Here is a 17,061-nt window from a genome sequence, read left to right as displayed (position 1 = left end):
ATGATATTCAACTGTACATTAAGGAAATAAAATCTTTAATTAATTGCACAGTTCTGTTGTGCTGAAGGGGTGGCATCAATTGGTGTGGCATGACGTAACTGTTAAGGCTACTTTAGTAATGTGTCTAAGCACTGATTCAAATTACTTCTTTATCTCTTCTTTTCTTTGGTATCTCTTTTTCCGTGAGGCTGCACATCATCTAATAGCTAATTACAACAAAAGAGATAAGGTAAATTTGCTAGTGAACCAGCTCATATATTCTGAGAAGCCTATTTGTGCTTGAATAAATCTCTCAAATCTTCAATCTACCTAGATGAAATCTGAAGTCACTGGTACTTATTTATCTCTTCTACATGATCTGAAAATATTAGATTATGACAAACTAGTGTTGAATGTCATGTGTCTTGATTTTTTGTTCTTCATTTAAGTTTAGCAATTGCGTATCATTTGCTATTATTAAACTATTTTAGACGATGCAAAAAAACAACAACCCACATACAAAAAACCCAACAGTGTGATATTGGCATTATATATCCGCCAATGGCCTACTTGCACTGTAAACACTGGCACCTTGAAATTGGGCGAATGTAGCTTTACACATCCTAATGAGGAATCAATAATGTAGGTTGATGTTTATTGGCTAGCCTAGTTAGCACCAAAAACTAAGTCAAACACGTTTACAAGCGCTATTATTTTAATAACTAATTGATGAACACAACATGCCTGATTTCATGTTCATTCAGTGTCATCACATTTTTCAAAACGTGTGCTGTTAATTGTTAATGGATTGTCAACGGTCTCACAGAAAAAAACTATCATCCACATCTACACTCATCCAACACTATATTAAAATGCCAACTTTCTTAGGTAATTACACATATTTCAGGAAGATTTTAAAGGTATGCAGTTACAGCCATCCTCTGCCCCTTTCTTTACTGCTTAGCTGGGGACCAGAGAACAACTGTCGATCGGATACTAGACGACAGTCAAGGTAAACCACAGCAAAGACACAGCGGTGTTGCTGAGGTTTCAGCTGCTCCCCAGCTCATGTCGTGTTTTACATGTGAAGCTGAGCTAGATAGTTAGCTCAGTTACCAACTACTACCGTCAGCGAGTCACTTCGCGCATTTACCTCATACACTAACACGTAATTGTACTGGTTGTATGCAAAACGCCACTGGTATCGTTACCTGTAATTATAGGAGGGGAAAGCCTTGCTCTCCTTTAACAGCAGTCGATACAGCGATAACACCTGCGCTTTGCTGGTCGCTGCCATCTTCTCACAAACGCCCAATCCAGGACCCCGGAATGTGTCCACAAAGTGTGCCTGACGAAATGTTCCGGTTTTATTCTGACATTTCGCTACTTGTAATATAATCCGCGACAATTTTACAATACGTAGTATATATACAACTATAAAAAAAATTACAAGATATAAATAAAGTAATATAATTCCGATTAAAACAAATGTTCTATAATATTTATCTGGCAGAAAGTAGATATCTCCAAAACATAACGGCCAGCACTGGATAAGGTGAGTGGGGAAGCTTCCAATGTATGTTAGTAATCAAGCAGTTTTTCCTTTAAACTTTATTTACCCCGAATCTAGGTGCGACTTCACAACGCTGTGCCCGTTCAAGGGAGTACCTTTGGTTGAACAGTGGAAATAAAGTGTTTGCTCCCCCACTGACAAGTTGATTGTGGACTGTAAGCTAGCTGGTTAGGCTAGCTAAACAGGGCTACAAATGGCTGGATATCGTTATTAAAATGTCGTTTCCAAGCAAGTATAAAGCAGTAAGCGACATTCTTCTCCAAGGTGTTTGTATGGTGGTAATGTAGTTAGATAACACACGTTGGTATTGTGGCGGCTGAGTAGATAAATAGCTGATGGCAGCATAAAGATTGCCACGTTTTGAAATTTCATACATGGCAGTGACCTTTCTGTTAGTCCAGTATATGTGCAGCGATGCAGAAAGGTGTACCAGAAACGCAACCACAACTCTAAACGTATACTGTCTACCACAACGTTTCAATGTCGCGAAATCTCACTTCATTTCTGGAGAAGGGAGAAAGTGCTGTAATCTGCATCGTTTGTGTCACAAAATGTAGTGTTTTTGTATTTTAGAGCTGGTGTTGGGGAAAGCTTGGGGTGTCATGTTGTAGAATCAGATGTTTATTGTAGTTAGTAATTGTAATTTTATAGGCTATAAGGGTTATTTTTAATGAAATTTCCCTGTAGCTAGCTCTGTTCTTCTGAGTAAAATGATTTTCATTTGTTGTTGTTGACTTAACAAGGGTAATGTCTGTCAAGCAAATGTTTTTACTTTTCCCCCTCAAACTTCTAATTTAAATAGCATCTAACCAGTGGGTGACTTTTGTTAGCTAATGCTGTAGGCTAGCAAAAAGGATAATCATAAGGAAGTTGGTTGTTTTATTATGACTGGCACCCTCCTTTCAGTAAGCTTCGTGAGCTGAGAATTGCTAGGGGTGCTTTTTCATTGTTCTTTAATCACAGAATTTACTTTTTCAGAGGCATTTTTCCTGTGGTGTGCAGATGTATTTCTCATAGTCTCTTAGGTGTTGTAGAGTAACTTTGCATTAGTCATACATACGGCATTGTTTTTGTAGGTGCTGTCTATGAATTTCAGCAATGGTCTTGCTTAAAGTCTCCGCATGCTGATCATCTTTTTGAAAAACAGACCATTTTTTCTGTGTGTTCTTCTCTCACAAATGTCCCTCCTCCTCCTTGTCCCTGCTATGCAAAGAATAGATTGTGTTGGGACTGCGGTGATGGATGTTTTGTTCATGATGCATGATTGAGATGTTGTGCTCAGCACTGCGGGGAAGATGTTTGGGGGTCAGGGCTGATGCGGGAGTGGATTTAAAGTGTGTGCACTCGGCAATGCTGGCTGGAGAAAGGTCACAGACATGTCCTGTTTGCAGATGTCCTCACTTTGAGTAGAAAGGTCAAGCGCAGCGGTGGGTCAGTGCAGCAAGCTGTAAAAGAGGTCAATTGATCCGATTGATTCTACATTCAGGGGCCCAATTAACAGAGGCGATGAAAACCCAAGTTAAGATGTCAGAGGGTAGGAAAAAACAGACTCGCTAAATGGTGATTGATGATGCCGCATGGAGAGCGTTTGTTTGTCAGGCTAGGTGTTTATCTCTCTCCTTCGTGTCTGTTTTTCTGTTCATGGTTGTAAATCTGTCAGACGATCAACACATTTTGTATACACTGTAGACTGGGGGGAAAAAAATCTTAGTAGGACAGGTCAGGACAAGCTAACAAAAGAAAGTAAATGACAATAACTTAAATATATCCAGCATGTATTTGGATAGAAAACCAGGCCCAGAACTACTACGGTGTGGTCTGATTTCAGATTTTGTGGCTGGTTAAAATGTAGCCTAGTTTGACTGAGAAGAAAACTCATACAGACCAAGCACATTAAAAATAGCTGACACTGTTTTTTGTACCTTGTGCAGGTTGATGGTAATTAGGTTCTACAGGGAATTCCTTTGCTGATATTACAGTTCATTAATTTCAGTGGGTGTTTTTTTTTATATATACATAAGTATTGCTAAGTTGAGTAATATAATTTTTCACTATGATGCAAGTTTACTATGCCAGCCTTTTGTCAAGTTCACACATGGCATTTGAATCTATTCAAAGAGTTATCTAACCAAACTATAACAAAATCAGAGCCACTTCTCCCATCGTGCCTGTGCATGGCTCAGTTGCCGTGCACGGGTTTTTGGAGGAGGTGCGATGAGGGGTTACCGCTAAACCAGAGCTGCCCACTATGCTTCATTTACCCCGAAACACATTTGCCTGGAGTGGGAGTGCAGGGGTGAGCCAATAAGCATTTAGACTAGGTAGATTCTGGTTTCTTTTAGGGTTGTGATGAGGCCAGAATTGACTTTGATACCAAAGCGATACTGTGTCATAAAAACCCCACAAAAATATGAAGTCCTTCCATTGTCTGAGCGTAAAATGTTTATTGGATTGAGCAAAGAAAAATCAAGTCTGTATTTGCAAACTTGCTATACAATAAATACTTCAAAGAGGGCCTCTGCTCTTCTGAATTTACATTAGTGAGTTTCTTTGCCTGTTTAAGGTTCTTAGCTAGGCAAATCAGTGCATCTATGTGGTCTGTCAGTCTGATTCTCTTTGGACTGCTCTATTTTAGTATTTGGGCTTCTGTGCTGTCTTTGGGTCTTTCTCGCACAAATGCAATGGACTGGATGAACTTGGAGTGGTAGAAGTTGAATTCTGAATAAGGAAAATGAGTGAGAAGATCCTATATAATTTAAGGTTAATCTGTGCACCCATTGCTCCTTTTAAACATCAGTATTTTACCTTTTAAACGCAGCGCACACGAAATTTAACAATTAAGTAAGCTACTTGCTTGATAGCCTGTTGGCAATAGAAACACGAACATGTGAACATCATGAGCTCACACGCTAATTATTAGTAATTAAGAAGCAATTAGCTTAGCTCTGCATAAAACGGTGAAATTCTCAACAGAGCATTTCATTAATCACTTAAGAAAGCTCCCCAGCGTAGCCTTCACCTTTGCCAACCTTCGTCTTTTCAGCTCTTTGGCTGTTTTGCAGTGAAGATATTTATAACCTGTTTTGCATACTGGTTTTGTTGTATCTAGCCATCTAGGCCCACACTTGAGCCCGATTTTCCACATGTCGCGGACGTGAGAGGAGTTCTTCCAGTTTTGGTGCAGTCTCCGCGACTTCTTTTCTCGCTACTACAGCCAGCTTGGCTTGCATGTGTAACCCATCAGAATCAAATTACCTTGCGCATTTTAATTTCCCTTATTCAGAATCATTTCTGAAAGCTATATTCAGAATTGAAAGCATCGAACTGAATTGTTTGCTACGTTGTAGTATTCAGAAAGCACCGAACCCTTGATGTATCGTGCAACTCCTAATTTCTTTCGCTATTTAATGTGGCCGATAACCGCCTACTACTGCAAGATTGACATGCAAAACGACCAATCACAAGACAGCTATTCTGGCATGACGTATAGAAGGCAGCAATCTTGAAAATGGAGTAAAATCAAAAGAGCCTCTCAGTAAACACAGATTGCTAGTCCAGTAAGGCATTCATGCTAAATGTTGGTCTGTTGCACTTCATTCTTGGACTTTTGTGATCCGCAGGCAACTGGGAAGTTTGCAATACAGAAGCAGTATGCCAGTCTCTCTGTCAAACTGTCAATGATTTAAAATATAGCTAACGGTTTTCCCAGAGCCTGTTGGCAAATAAGTAATGATGCCTCTTAATTATTACTAACAGCTTTAAGCAGAACTCTTTAATAATTTTTAATCATAAGCTATAACATGGACTTTTGGTCAGATCAGCCAGATATATCGGGTATATCATATCTTGCTCTGAAAAGCTCATTTTACCACAATATGTGCAACCGTTCAATAAAGCTGAACTTGACCGCAACAACAACTTTTATTTACATCGATCCAGTACAAAATGATGCATAGAAGCCCATACACACACGAGTGAGTATAGCCAATTGGAATGTACCTGGCAGAATCTGGACAGTGTGGCCAGGTTAATGCACTATAGCTGTCAGACTCTCCATTCATGTGTGGCTGGACCATCTGTGGCTGAGACTACTGATCACTTGACACCCAGTGTTTTTGCGCCACCCTGCTGAACGGACCCAGCACTGCAGGCCTGGGAGGGTTTCACAGAGCTTAACGTTACTGAACAAGGCATCTACTGAAAGGGGAGTCACTGTCAGCAGGGGAGGCCATCTTCTTAGGAGGACAGGCACAAGTGGCTCGGGGAGAAGAGCCTCTCATTGATTTCCAGTGCAATTCTTTTTAAGAGCAGGCACAATTTGTCTTCCGTTTGTTGAGGCATTAAATCCAAGATAAGGTGCTGATGAGCACTGTGGGCCTGATCAGACTGCTTCTTTAGACATGTAAATGTTCATTGGTGAGAGATCATTCAAATGTGCTCGGTCGAAAACTTTCACAGTTTCGTCGAAAGCCACACTCAAGGATTTTTTAGACATTGTTTTGACATTGTTGCATGATTTTTGTCATCATTTACTGATTCATGCTTTTCACTTTCAGAGCAATGTGTCCTCAAAAATATCTTTCAGCATTTTAGAAAGTGCACCGGCAACTTTTCTTGTTCTGAGGTTTGACCATCACTTTGAACTGCCTCAGGCACAGGTGTCTGGGTAAATCCACAACTTAAATTCTCCTAGCGATGCCCTCCTCCGCGCTCTCATCTATGAGAGGGGAACGGCTGTTCATCGCAGTGCTGTATGGGTGAATGGGGTCAAAGCCCGCTGATCTGTCTCTCGTGCAGGAGGCAGCAAGAATTCAAGCTGGCCACGGGGCTGTGGTCAGATCTGTAACGCAGGCTCCATCTTTGCTTCCTCGCTACAACAGGAGTCCCCTGTCATAGGCTGACGCCTCTCTTTGTCTTCCCATTGAACATTGTACTGATGACTACATATTGCTGATTTGCTCTCTGCCGATGACATGCCGTGCTGTGGAGAACGGTAGAAGTGTCGGAATGTTGCTCCTTGATAATCCAGGCCTGTGAAAGCTCTGAGGAGGAACAGAAAGTACCGGTAGAACAGCAAGGCACTGTCAATCTGTCATTATTAGTGTCGGCCTCAAACATGGCAGCGTGGCTGCGTTCGGCAATCTCTCCGGACACGATTCGCAGCCTGCCGACAAGCTGCAGGAGTCGCGCGGCAAGCCGCGTAGGCGAAGCTATGCTGCGGCCTGAGCACAACCCAACGTCCCACTCTGGTAATGACCGGAGCAGGGAAACCAGTGACTTAACAGACAAGTCAAAGAGAATAATGGTAAAAAGAACTGCTAATTAGAATAGCCAAGAAATCTGTGCATGCGGTGCCCAGTTAAGGCTGGCGGGTGTTGGGTTTCCCAACTGAGGCAAAGTCCTGCTGACAAAAAAAAAAAGAATAAAGTAGAAACGCTAATGTGGAAGAGACAACGATTCCCTCCCCCAGGCAGATTAACTAGCACAGCATATGTTAAAAGTGGCACCTCAGGCTGAATGTCTTTTTATTGATCCAAAAGCAGACCAGCTCTAAGCGTCTTGTTCCCTGTACTAAGGGAAGATCCTCCAATTATATGCTCATCACAAATCTTCTCTATCAGTGGTAGACCATGCAAATGAATACCTGCCTGAGGAACAGTTATGTTTAGCTTTTGTGTTTTGTTTTGTTTTTTTTTTGTTTTTTTTTTGTTTTTTTTTGTCGTCTTCCAGCGGGTTAACATCTGTGGTACATTTCTAATACTTTGCAGCAGAGTTTTAAACCTGGTCCACCATTATAAGTTGCATTGTTCTGCTCAACGGGGAAATTTTAGCCTTTGCTCCAAGTGTCTAATTGTGTAGCCAAGGACCTTAATCACTTTTTTGTTGTTGGTTTAGCAAGATGTATGTAATTATATTAGCCAGCTTTGGTAATGGCCTTGTGTTGGAGTTGTACCATTTGTTTGGCTGTCGTAGAGACAAATTAGCTGGAGTGATAATTGTTAGAAATTGCTGGAGATGCCCTGCAGTATGGAGAAGGATCACATTGCTCAGCGCCTTATAGGTGGAACTTCACCTGCCCATGTCTCAGTTTACAACATTCGTTGTTAATTAATGTAAATAATGCACACAAATTGCAATAGGCCTGCGTGTTGGAGTACAGCCTAGTATTTATCAGAACTTTCTTTGCTAAGAGGCTTTGCAGCAATTTTAAAAGATGCGTATACCCATTTGTGTGTCAACGTTTACTAGGAAATTTGCCAGAAAACACATCCACACCATCACAGTTTCTTCCACATTATAGCATGGATGCCATGCTATCCATATGTGAAGGTTGTGGTTTGCTAATAAATTGAGTGGATGCTAGCGCGGCAGTATGTCTGCGAAGAGCTCTCTGCTCCAGGCTCAGGAAGGCTTGGGGCTCGGCAGGGTTCTCCCATCTGCTTGCTAAAGCTCTTCCTGGCCATGCTGGGCCTTCTGCATCAGGCCACGCTCACAAAGAGTGCCCTGCACCGCCGCCACTGTGCCAGCTTTTGCTTTCTCGTGGAACGTGGGAAATGCCCCCTGCCAGCACTCCATTCACTTCCTCCCGCCCTCGGTACCCTTGCGGGAACGCTGTGGCTTTAGCCTGGCACTGTGAGTGGAGCTGGGTGTGGTTCTTATATAAGCCTATTCTCCATTCATACTGATGTAGTCTAGCAATAAACTACTGTGATTATTTGAATAAATGATCTTCACGGCTTATGCACTATGTATATATAATTCCTCTCTCAGCCTTCCAGTGTGTGGTCATATCTTTCCCCCCCCCCCCCACTTTAGATAGATAGATAGATAGATAGATGGATGGATGGATGGATGGATGACAGCCCTGTTACCATGTCCCCCATTACTCTGTCTGACTGGTTAGCTGTAACCATTTTGTCTGTCTGCTCCTGAGTCTTCTGTCCACTCATTCTCCACCACCTTCACGATTGAATCCCAGTTTGCATATGTACGTACGTATGTATGTTTCTAAAGTCTGGAAATTAATTCTTGCAAGCAAGTATTTTGCCTGCACAATAGCACCTGTGTTTTGGTTTACTGAAGGACAGTCAATAAAGGCCTCTTTGCATCACTCTCCTTTCCGGTCCTCATAATAGCCTTCCACTTGGACTTATTAACTGGGCTGCAATTTATTCCACCGGCTTGTCTGTTGTCATCAGTGTTTCTGTCTGATTAAGACCAGCCACATACAGTCTTTATTCTCATAGTTGCCTTGCATTGTTGCAGTGGAGAGCTATTATCATTACACAGCATAGTGTGAAAGTAAGCAGATGAAGTCACAGCTTTTGTTGTTTTGTCTGTACGGAAGCGCATTGTATTTGAGATGAAGCCGTGCAGAATCTCAGCTTCGGTCAAAGGCTGTATACATCTCTGAGGAGTGAATCATATTGGAATCACACCCCTTATTAAACACCGCCCCACCATTTCAGGGAAATACAAGTCATGTGCTCGTGTTAGCATAATCGTAGGCAAAACTATCCTGGTTAATGCTTCAATAACGGAAGCATGTGATCCATATCCATCGTCGGCCATTGATTTTCTTCCTTGCTGATGCTCTATAGGACTATAATGAGGCCAGTTTTAGTTCTTGCTTGTTTCAGAGGTCTTTGGCCTTCAGTATTCAGTATTCAGTATCTGAATCACATAGCTATTGGGGTCCAGGTCAGGTGTGTGACGCAGCCAATCAAAAACACCGAAAACCCCTGAATGAGTGGTATGTTTTGAGTCCTTGTCCTGATGTCATCCCCTCAGTTTTGAGGCATTTGGTTGGATCCGATCAGTTAAGATGCCTCTGTATACTTGGGAATTCATCCTGCTGCTGCTGCCGGCAGCCACAAATGAGGTGGTTTTCCTGGCGGCTGGACACGCACGTTTCACAGATGAGGTCGTATGGATCGGATGATGAGCAGTTCCTTGTTTTCTCCACACTTTCCTCATTACATCTCCGGTAAAGGCTAATTTTCATCTCTTCAGTTCATTCGAGTTTTTTTTTGCCAGAACTAGGGGCCTTATTCTTTAGGTAATCTCTAATATGGCCTTTCATTTCTGGGGGCTTCTACCTTGGTAACCCTGTAGGGTCTCGATTTGATGGAAGGTGTTTTTCAGTCCTTTACTGCTATGATCTACTAGGTGGTTTGCTGTTCAGCAGTGTTCAGTAGTGCACTGTTGCTTCTTAATAATATCGAACAATGTTTTAATTCTGGCCTGCCTTGCTTCATTGTGGCTTGTCTTACTTGCATTGACTGTTCCACATGTTGCTGGATATGTCAACCAACTTATGTTCCCAAATTTTTGTATTCATAAAGTTTGCTGTTTCAGTTTTTATGGTGGCAATTTGCATTAAATCTAGATTGTGAAGAGTGATCAGATGAATTTCAATTAATTGCAAAGTCATTCCCTGTCATGCAAATTAACTTAATCACCAAAATTACTGCATTTCAGCCCTGCCACAAAATGACCTGCTAACATAATTTCAGTTATCTTCTCATTAGCACAGGTGAAAGTGTTAACAGGGACAAGGCAGCTGATATCACTCTGTCATGCTAATTAGAAGAGCAGGCTGGTTGCTTTAAAAGGGTGGTGGTGCTTGAAGTTTTCTTCGGTTACCCATGGTTACCTCCAAGGAAACATGTGCAGTCATCATTCCATTGCATCAAAAGGGCTTCCCAGGCAAGGACATTACTGCTTGTAAGAGCACCTAAATCAACCATTTATAGATACATCAAGAACTTCAAGGGGAGAGGTTCAATTGCAGTGAAGAAGCCTTCAGGGTGCCCAAGAACGCGCCGGGACCGTCTCCTATAGAGGATGCAGCTATGGGATCGGGTCACCACCAGTGCAGAGCTTGCTCAGGAATGGAGGAATACAGCTGTGAGCGCATCTGCAGTCATAGTGAGGCGAAGGCTTTTGGAGGATGGCTTGGTATCAAGACGGACAGTAAAGAAGCCACTTCTCTCCAAGAAAAAACATCAAGGACAGACTGGCATTGTGCAGGAAGTATCGGGATTGCACTGCAGAGGACTGGGTGAAGTTATTTTCTCTGATGAAGCCCCCTTCAGATGGTTTGGGACATCTGGACAAATGATTGTCTGGAGAAGACTACCATGAGTCCAATGTCATGCAAACAGTGAGGCATCCTGAGACCATTCATGTGTGGGGTTGCTTCTCATCCAAGGGAGCAGGTTTGCTCAAAGTTTTGCCTAAGAACACTGCCATGTACATTTTCCAAGAGCAACTTCTCCCACTAGACCAGGAGCAATTTGGTGATGAACAATGCTTTATCCAGCATGACTGAGCACCATATCACAAACCAAAAGTGATAACCAAGTGGCACAATGAACAAAACATTAAAATTTTGGGTCCATGGCCAGGAAATTACCCAGATCTCAATCCCATTGAGAACCTGTGGTCAGTCCTCCAAAAGAGGGTGGACTAACAAAAACACAGAAACTGCTCAACTCCAAGCACTGATTAGGCAAGAATGGGCTGCCATCAGAAGCTGATATCCAGCATGCCAAGGCGAATTGCAGAAGTCTTAAAAAAGAAGGGTCAACACTGTAAATATTAAGTCTTTGCTTAAACCGGATGTATTTGTCATTAAAAGTAAAAAACAAAACTTATGAAATGTTTATAAATGTATATCACTATACCTTATAAACACCTGATGAAAAGATCTAAAAGAAACTGAGGCATTAAACTTTGTGAAAACCAAAATTTGTCAGTCTCATGACTATAGATTACCCACAAGAGATTTAAATAATTAATCATTTGAATTATAGCAGATGTCCTTTAACCTCAAAGGCATTATTTCCTTTAAGTGCAGAAGCCAAAACAGCAAAGCTTGCCACATCCGTTTACTTATGCACTACAATGTACAGAACTGGTTTTCTTGGGATATATTTTTTTTATTATTGTTGTTGTTTCTGTTTCAAGTAGGGATTAATTCAGGGAGATTATAAACCACTAGCAATACATCAGTGATATGAAAGTGCTTTTTTTTCTCAGAACATGAGTGTTTAATGAAAAGAACACTAAACTTTTTATGCCTTTGTCTAGTTTGAAAGATGCTTGTCTGCAGACCCACAGGGGGTTATGCACAAAGTCGCTAAGCTAAGGGGTCGGTCTGCTAACAGACACCTGTGATATAATAATAACTGATGGATTGGTAGAAGTGAATTCTCCCGCAATGTAATATCCTTTGTAATGTTCTAGGCTTGAGTAAGAGTAATGGGAGAAGTGCTTCAAACTCTGGACTGTGTGCCCCAAGAAGGGCTTCAGAGTTCGTCTGTTATTAAAAAGTCATGAAGGTGCAGCAGACCTTGAATTAAAGTCTTGTGCATTTGTGAAGGGGCAGGATCAACCAGGACAAGACACTTCATTATAAATGAAGGCGCTTTCATAATTGACCTGGTCGTGGCACGGGAAGCAGAAGAAATCTGCCTCCAGACTGTGAAAGCATGATGAATTGCATTGTGTGTGCATGCGTGTGTGCATGCGTGTGTGAGTGAAACAGTTTAGATGAGGCATTAGCATGACAGTTGTATATGGACGCACTTTTCGCACTCAGACTGCCATGGCGACAGTCTCGGTCTCCGGGAAGGCTCTGTCACTACTAGCTCTGCTGGCCTTCTTGACAGTCCACTGTACCATTTTTGGTGCTTCCTGATTCCTACAATGCTTGCGTATCATTTTACAGCACTGCTTATTCTTAATGACCAGACATGTGTTTGGTTTGGTCCACTGTAAACAGTCCTGTGTAAAAGTCATAATATCTCTCAAACATAGATGATATGTGTCGGCATTATCTGTAAGGTAACAGAAAGGGGAGCCTGTCATTTTTATTTTTTGGTGACTGGATTACAAAAGCCCTGTGGCCCCATGTATGTTAGATTTCTTTTTTTTCCTTAAACAGTATTTCTTGTTCTTCATGCAACACATAAATATCAGACCATCAGCCTTTGTTCATGAAGTTCTCTGGCACACAACGCGTCTCACTTCACTACCTTTTACTTGAAACTTTCATGTTTCTGCATGACACTTTTTGTAATTATAATATTTCAGTGAAACAATCTGGAAGTGTCACAGTGTGGCAGTGCTTTATAGACCAGAAAATCTTACCTAGCAACATAATACATTTCAGACACCAAAGGACAATGTTTTGTATTGATATTTTTCGCATAAATTTCATTTTTGAAAAAAGACAAAATATTTGTTCATAAATAATTGTATGAGTTCATTCATGTTACTGGGAAAGTTAGGATTCATTCATAAATTTTATTGAGAATGTAATGATTCAGTTATGTTACTTGTTAACCTCATTGGAATACTTTTTGAGTAAAAATATTGAAATGTATGAAATAGATTGTGCTGTGCGCATGCTTCAGATCGTAGGAAGGGAAACTCCGCTTCCGTTGTGACTAAAACCATCCCAAAGCCTGTTCCATCTCCTTCAATCACACGCTTCTATGAGCACAGGCCGGATCTTTGCCCGTGTGATCCCTCCTACACACTTCCTCAAAACACACACACACACACACACAAACACACACACACACACACACACACACACACACACAGATATGAACACACAATGAGCTCGAAAACTCTCAGGTGTTGCTATTTTTGTGTGCTGTCACTTCTCATCCTACTGAACCAAAAACCAAACAGGAAGCAGCACCCAAGCCTTTAGTTTGGAAGTGCTGGAATGTGTTTTTATGGATTAAGCAAGATTAGGTTCCTTATTGGGGTAAATGCTTAAGTTCTGTCTTCCTTTCCTGCTGACCTGACTTTTAATTCAGATGTGAAATGCGGAGAAAACCTTTGCAGAAATGCGTTGATCCTTTGCTGTTTACTCAGATCAAATATGAAGGGGCTGAATATCTCAGAGGATCTCCTGCAAAGAGTCCTGAAGAGAGTCAGTTGGACTTGTTAACTGATGCCAAGAATCCTTCAGAAGCAGCCTTACCCCCAACCATTAGACCTTTTCCTCTCAGCTTGTTGCTTCACTGGGGTCTCAGCAACATCCCTCTGCTATGTCCTTGCTGTCTTACAAACATGTGTCCTTACTTTGACCCTCTGTGTGGTAACAACACTCTGTAAAGTCCCACAGCTGAAAGGAAAGAAGGTGGCAAAGTTCCTACACAACCGAACGACGTGTCTGCTAAGCAAGCAGTTGCTCACGCTAGTCTCGCGCCTGTCTCATGGCTCCTATTGCATCAGATGTGACAGTTGGCGTGGGATAGATGGTGTCAGCTCGACAAACCGAATACATTTGGCCCCTGGGGGTCACGGGGGGGTGGCTACTTCCAATGCTGCAGGCTCTGCGAGGAGCAACGCACGCACGCACGCACACACACACACAAAAGGAAAATTGAGTGTGCAAGTTGAGGCAGGTCAGTGAAGACTGCAGCTTCCACACATTTCCTGGACACTCATAAAAGTTTACCTTGTTTATACTGTCGCTCCCAACTCACGATCTGGGCTCTGACAACTGCTTTGGGGCTCTGCTTCTGAAAATCACCTTTATTGCATTTTTATCCCTGCTAGAGCAGCTTCAGGACTCTACTGTATCACAAAGTTTTGCTCAGCATTGCAGTTGCACTAAAAACACAATTAAAATATGCTGTTACTAAAGCCCTCACCCACCCACTTTGACCCTTGCTTTGCTTGTATTGTTTAGAACTTCCTGCTGAGTGCCGTTTAGCACATTTTGTCTTTGCTGTTTAAAGTTTTATGCTAGCTTCCGTATTACCCCGTATAATGGAGACAGAAAGGTGAAGACAGCATGTGTGGGATATGAAGAAACTAGCTGAATAAGGATATGTGGGTGGTGACGTAGCAGGGAGCAGGATTTGTTGCAGAGGAAGAAAGCAGTGCTGGCCAAGGCGACATGGACGCCATCGAGTGCGTGGGTGCTAGCGGCACTCCCCTGCTTTGCCTCGGAAACGGCGTGCCAGCCGTGAGGAGTGGCACCTGTGCCCGGCCCAGGCCAAGGGCCATCTTGGCGTGGAGCCCGGCGCGGTCTCTTAGCCTGGGCCGCGTTAGGGCTCTCTGTGTCCTGTGACTGGCTCCAGCGGGTGAGTGCAAGTGTGCAGAGAAGGTGGGCGATCGGGGTGTGGGACGACGGGACGTTTTGTTCTGCCCCAACCCACACACACACTCACACACACACACACTGCTTGACCCTTCACTGAGTCACCATCTGAGGTGCGAAAGCCATGACGAGGTCTCGCCATGCCGCATCAGCGACCTTATGGAGGGAAACTCCTTTCTCGCCCTCCGAACTCCTCGTGGGAGGAAGGAAGACAGGATGGAGAATCAGAGGTCGCGTTTTTTGCCTACTTCAGCAGATGTGACTTTTATTATAGGAAAATACTTCAAGTTGCAATTGATTGACTCTGATACCAGCAGCCCTGAAACCTGCAAAGATGCCTAGATCCTGCCAGCTAGGGAAAAGGCTTGTGATGACAGTAAATCCTGCCTCATCATGCCTCGGCTTTTGTTTTGCTATAATAAATGGACTGACTTGAATATGTTGTTGCTTCCCCAAATGCGCTGGCCAGCCCCGATCCCTTTCACAGTTACAGTACGTCCTTTTCACTGTGCTGTTGCAATAATAAAGGATTTTTTTTTTTTTTTGAGCTACGGAGAACACCAGTGCCAAGGTCACGCTCCGCCGAAGGACATGCGTTTGCCAAGATTTAGCCAAGCTGCGTGTGTGTTACTTCATATGCGATTTCATAAACATCTTTTGTTCTCCTGAATAATTGGTGACAATTTCAAAAAGGAAGGAAAAAAACATTGCGGCCGTGTGGCTTTCCAGCGACTGCTCTGAGACCCCTGCTTGTGTTGGCTGTCTTTCTTATATGATTGTCTCTCTTGACCTTGGCTCTGCTTTTGCGGCGCCATTAATCCACGGCCTGCTCCTCAGAGGACGCTGCTCTGTCACTCCTCTTCAAACCAATTTATTTATTGATGGTGTCCCTCAAACCGCACACTCTCGGAGGAGTCTGGGGGATTGAACGGCGTGCCCCCCTCGACCCCCCGCTCCCCTGCTTCAGGCAGCGCCTCAGAAGGGTCCCGCTGCTCTTTTCTGGCTTTGTTTTCCTCGCACTTCATTTCGTAGAGGTCCGCGTCCTTTCTTTCCGGAGCCCGATCTTGAATAAAATTATACTGTCCACAGGAATTCCTAGTTAAATGTTCCGTGTGTAGGAATAATCCGGGTCTGAATCTCAGTCCCTTTAATTGTCCTTTCTAATTTATCACACTTCTCAGCCTTTCGGTAAAAACTGCTTTGCACAAACCGATATTTGGTGGAATAACCCTGATTTTCAGTCACGGCTTTCATACATCTTGGCGTTCGGTCCGGGTGATCGCCTAATCAGCGCCTCATTAAGGACGACGAGGTGTGGCTGTGCTTGAATTGAAAATGCACTGGAATGGAACGGCTGCCATCCATGTAGAGCTGAAATTTTGGAGTGGTCTCTTCATTCCCCCCCCCCCCCCCCCGAGCTGGATATGTACGCGCGATCCTGGCCAGGCCGAGGTGGCATACTGATGCGGTCATTATAGCACAGAGGTGTCAGTTACGGGTCCCCTGTAGTGTCTTTGCCCTGTTCTCTCTCTCCCTCTCAGTGGCTGACCTTCACGCTGCAGGCCGAGAGCGGTTCTGCTCTGTCAAAGCCGTTAGGGCGCAAGCACGGCAGGAGGGCATTAGCATCGGAGGTTAATGATCACGCACACTCGCTGTCCTTGAGGACGTCTTCAGCACTCCCTCTAATGGGCCACGTAGCGGTCGCGCTGCACCTGGACATGTCGGAGAACGCAGACGCCTGTATTACGCGGGGCCCCGCGCTCATCTTTGCAGGGATCATGGCTGGGTCATCTGCAGCACACTCCTTGGATGGGGTCGATGAGTGGCCGTAAAGCAGGGACGCTGCAGTGGAGGTCCCGCGGGAGACGGGCAGCAGGCGTGATCATTCCTGAGCCTGCAGGGCTGGGGAGGGGATCTGGAGCTCATTTGGGTTTTGTTTTCAATGCGCTTGCCAGCCACTTTATTAGAAACACCTCGCGGGCATTTACTGGTTCATCTGTTGCCAGGCTTGGTTTGTGTTGGCCATGCTTTAGCCTGGAACTGTTCCTCTCCAGACTCCAGACTCCAGAGTCCAAGTCTGCTCGTAGCCACTGGTATTTATTTGAGATAATAGAACACAGGTATTTCCATCACAGCTTTTGAGTTCCAGATACTACAGATTTTCTACCCTCTGTTTAAATAGGAATCAGACATGGTGACAAACCGTCCAGTCAGTTACGTTTAACTGGTTTACTACTAGGCGTTGCAAAATCCACAAACAGATTTGGAATCGCTGTCTGTTTGGAAGTCTGCGGTTGAATACCTCTACTTTAGCCTTTCATTTCTGACTTTTGCACTGCTGTTGACAGGATATTTCCAGGTGGCAGTTCACACTCAA

The 17,061-nt window shown here is 43.5% G+C and overlaps 2 protein-coding genes across 4 annotated transcripts in view; one reads left to right on the top strand and one right to left on the bottom strand.

Annotated features, from left to right (window-relative positions):
* The window catches only part of LOC113579391 (LYR motif-containing protein 4A), a 31,572-nt gene extending 30,268 nt beyond the window's left edge, over positions 1 to 1,304 (bottom strand). The window contains exon 1 of the mRNA XM_027013296.2: positions 1,191 to 1,304. Within this exon, the coding sequence (XP_026869097.1) occupies positions 1,191 to 1,276 (86 nt within the window). The 5' untranslated portion in view covers positions 1,277 to 1,304. The remainder of the gene's footprint in view (positions 1 to 1,190) is intronic.
* A 212-nt stretch (positions 1,305 to 1,516) lies between these two features.
* fars2 (phenylalanyl-tRNA synthetase 2, mitochondrial) overlaps positions 1,517 to 17,061 on the top strand; it is an 84,659-nt gene continuing 69,114 nt past the window's right edge. Inside the window, exon 1 of one of the 3 annotated variants that reach the window (XM_035530836.1) lies at positions 1,517 to 1,534. The gene's annotated coding sequence lies outside the window, so the exon portion shown is untranslated. Of the gene's footprint in view, positions 1,535 to 1,711; positions 1,795 to 14,646; positions 14,668 to 17,061 lie in introns of those variants that run through there. The other 2 variants (XM_027013266.2, XM_027013267.2) reach the window with 2 other exon arrangements.

Source organism: Electrophorus electricus, chromosome 10, assembly GCF_013358815.1.
Source record: "Electrophorus electricus isolate fEleEle1 chromosome 10, fEleEle1.pri, whole genome shotgun sequence".
Classification (NCBI taxonomy): Eukaryota; Metazoa; Chordata; class Actinopteri; order Gymnotiformes; family Gymnotidae; genus Electrophorus; species Electrophorus electricus.
The sequence above is the reverse complement of the archived record's forward strand: the minus strand, read 5'-3'. Positions and strand labels throughout refer to the sequence as shown.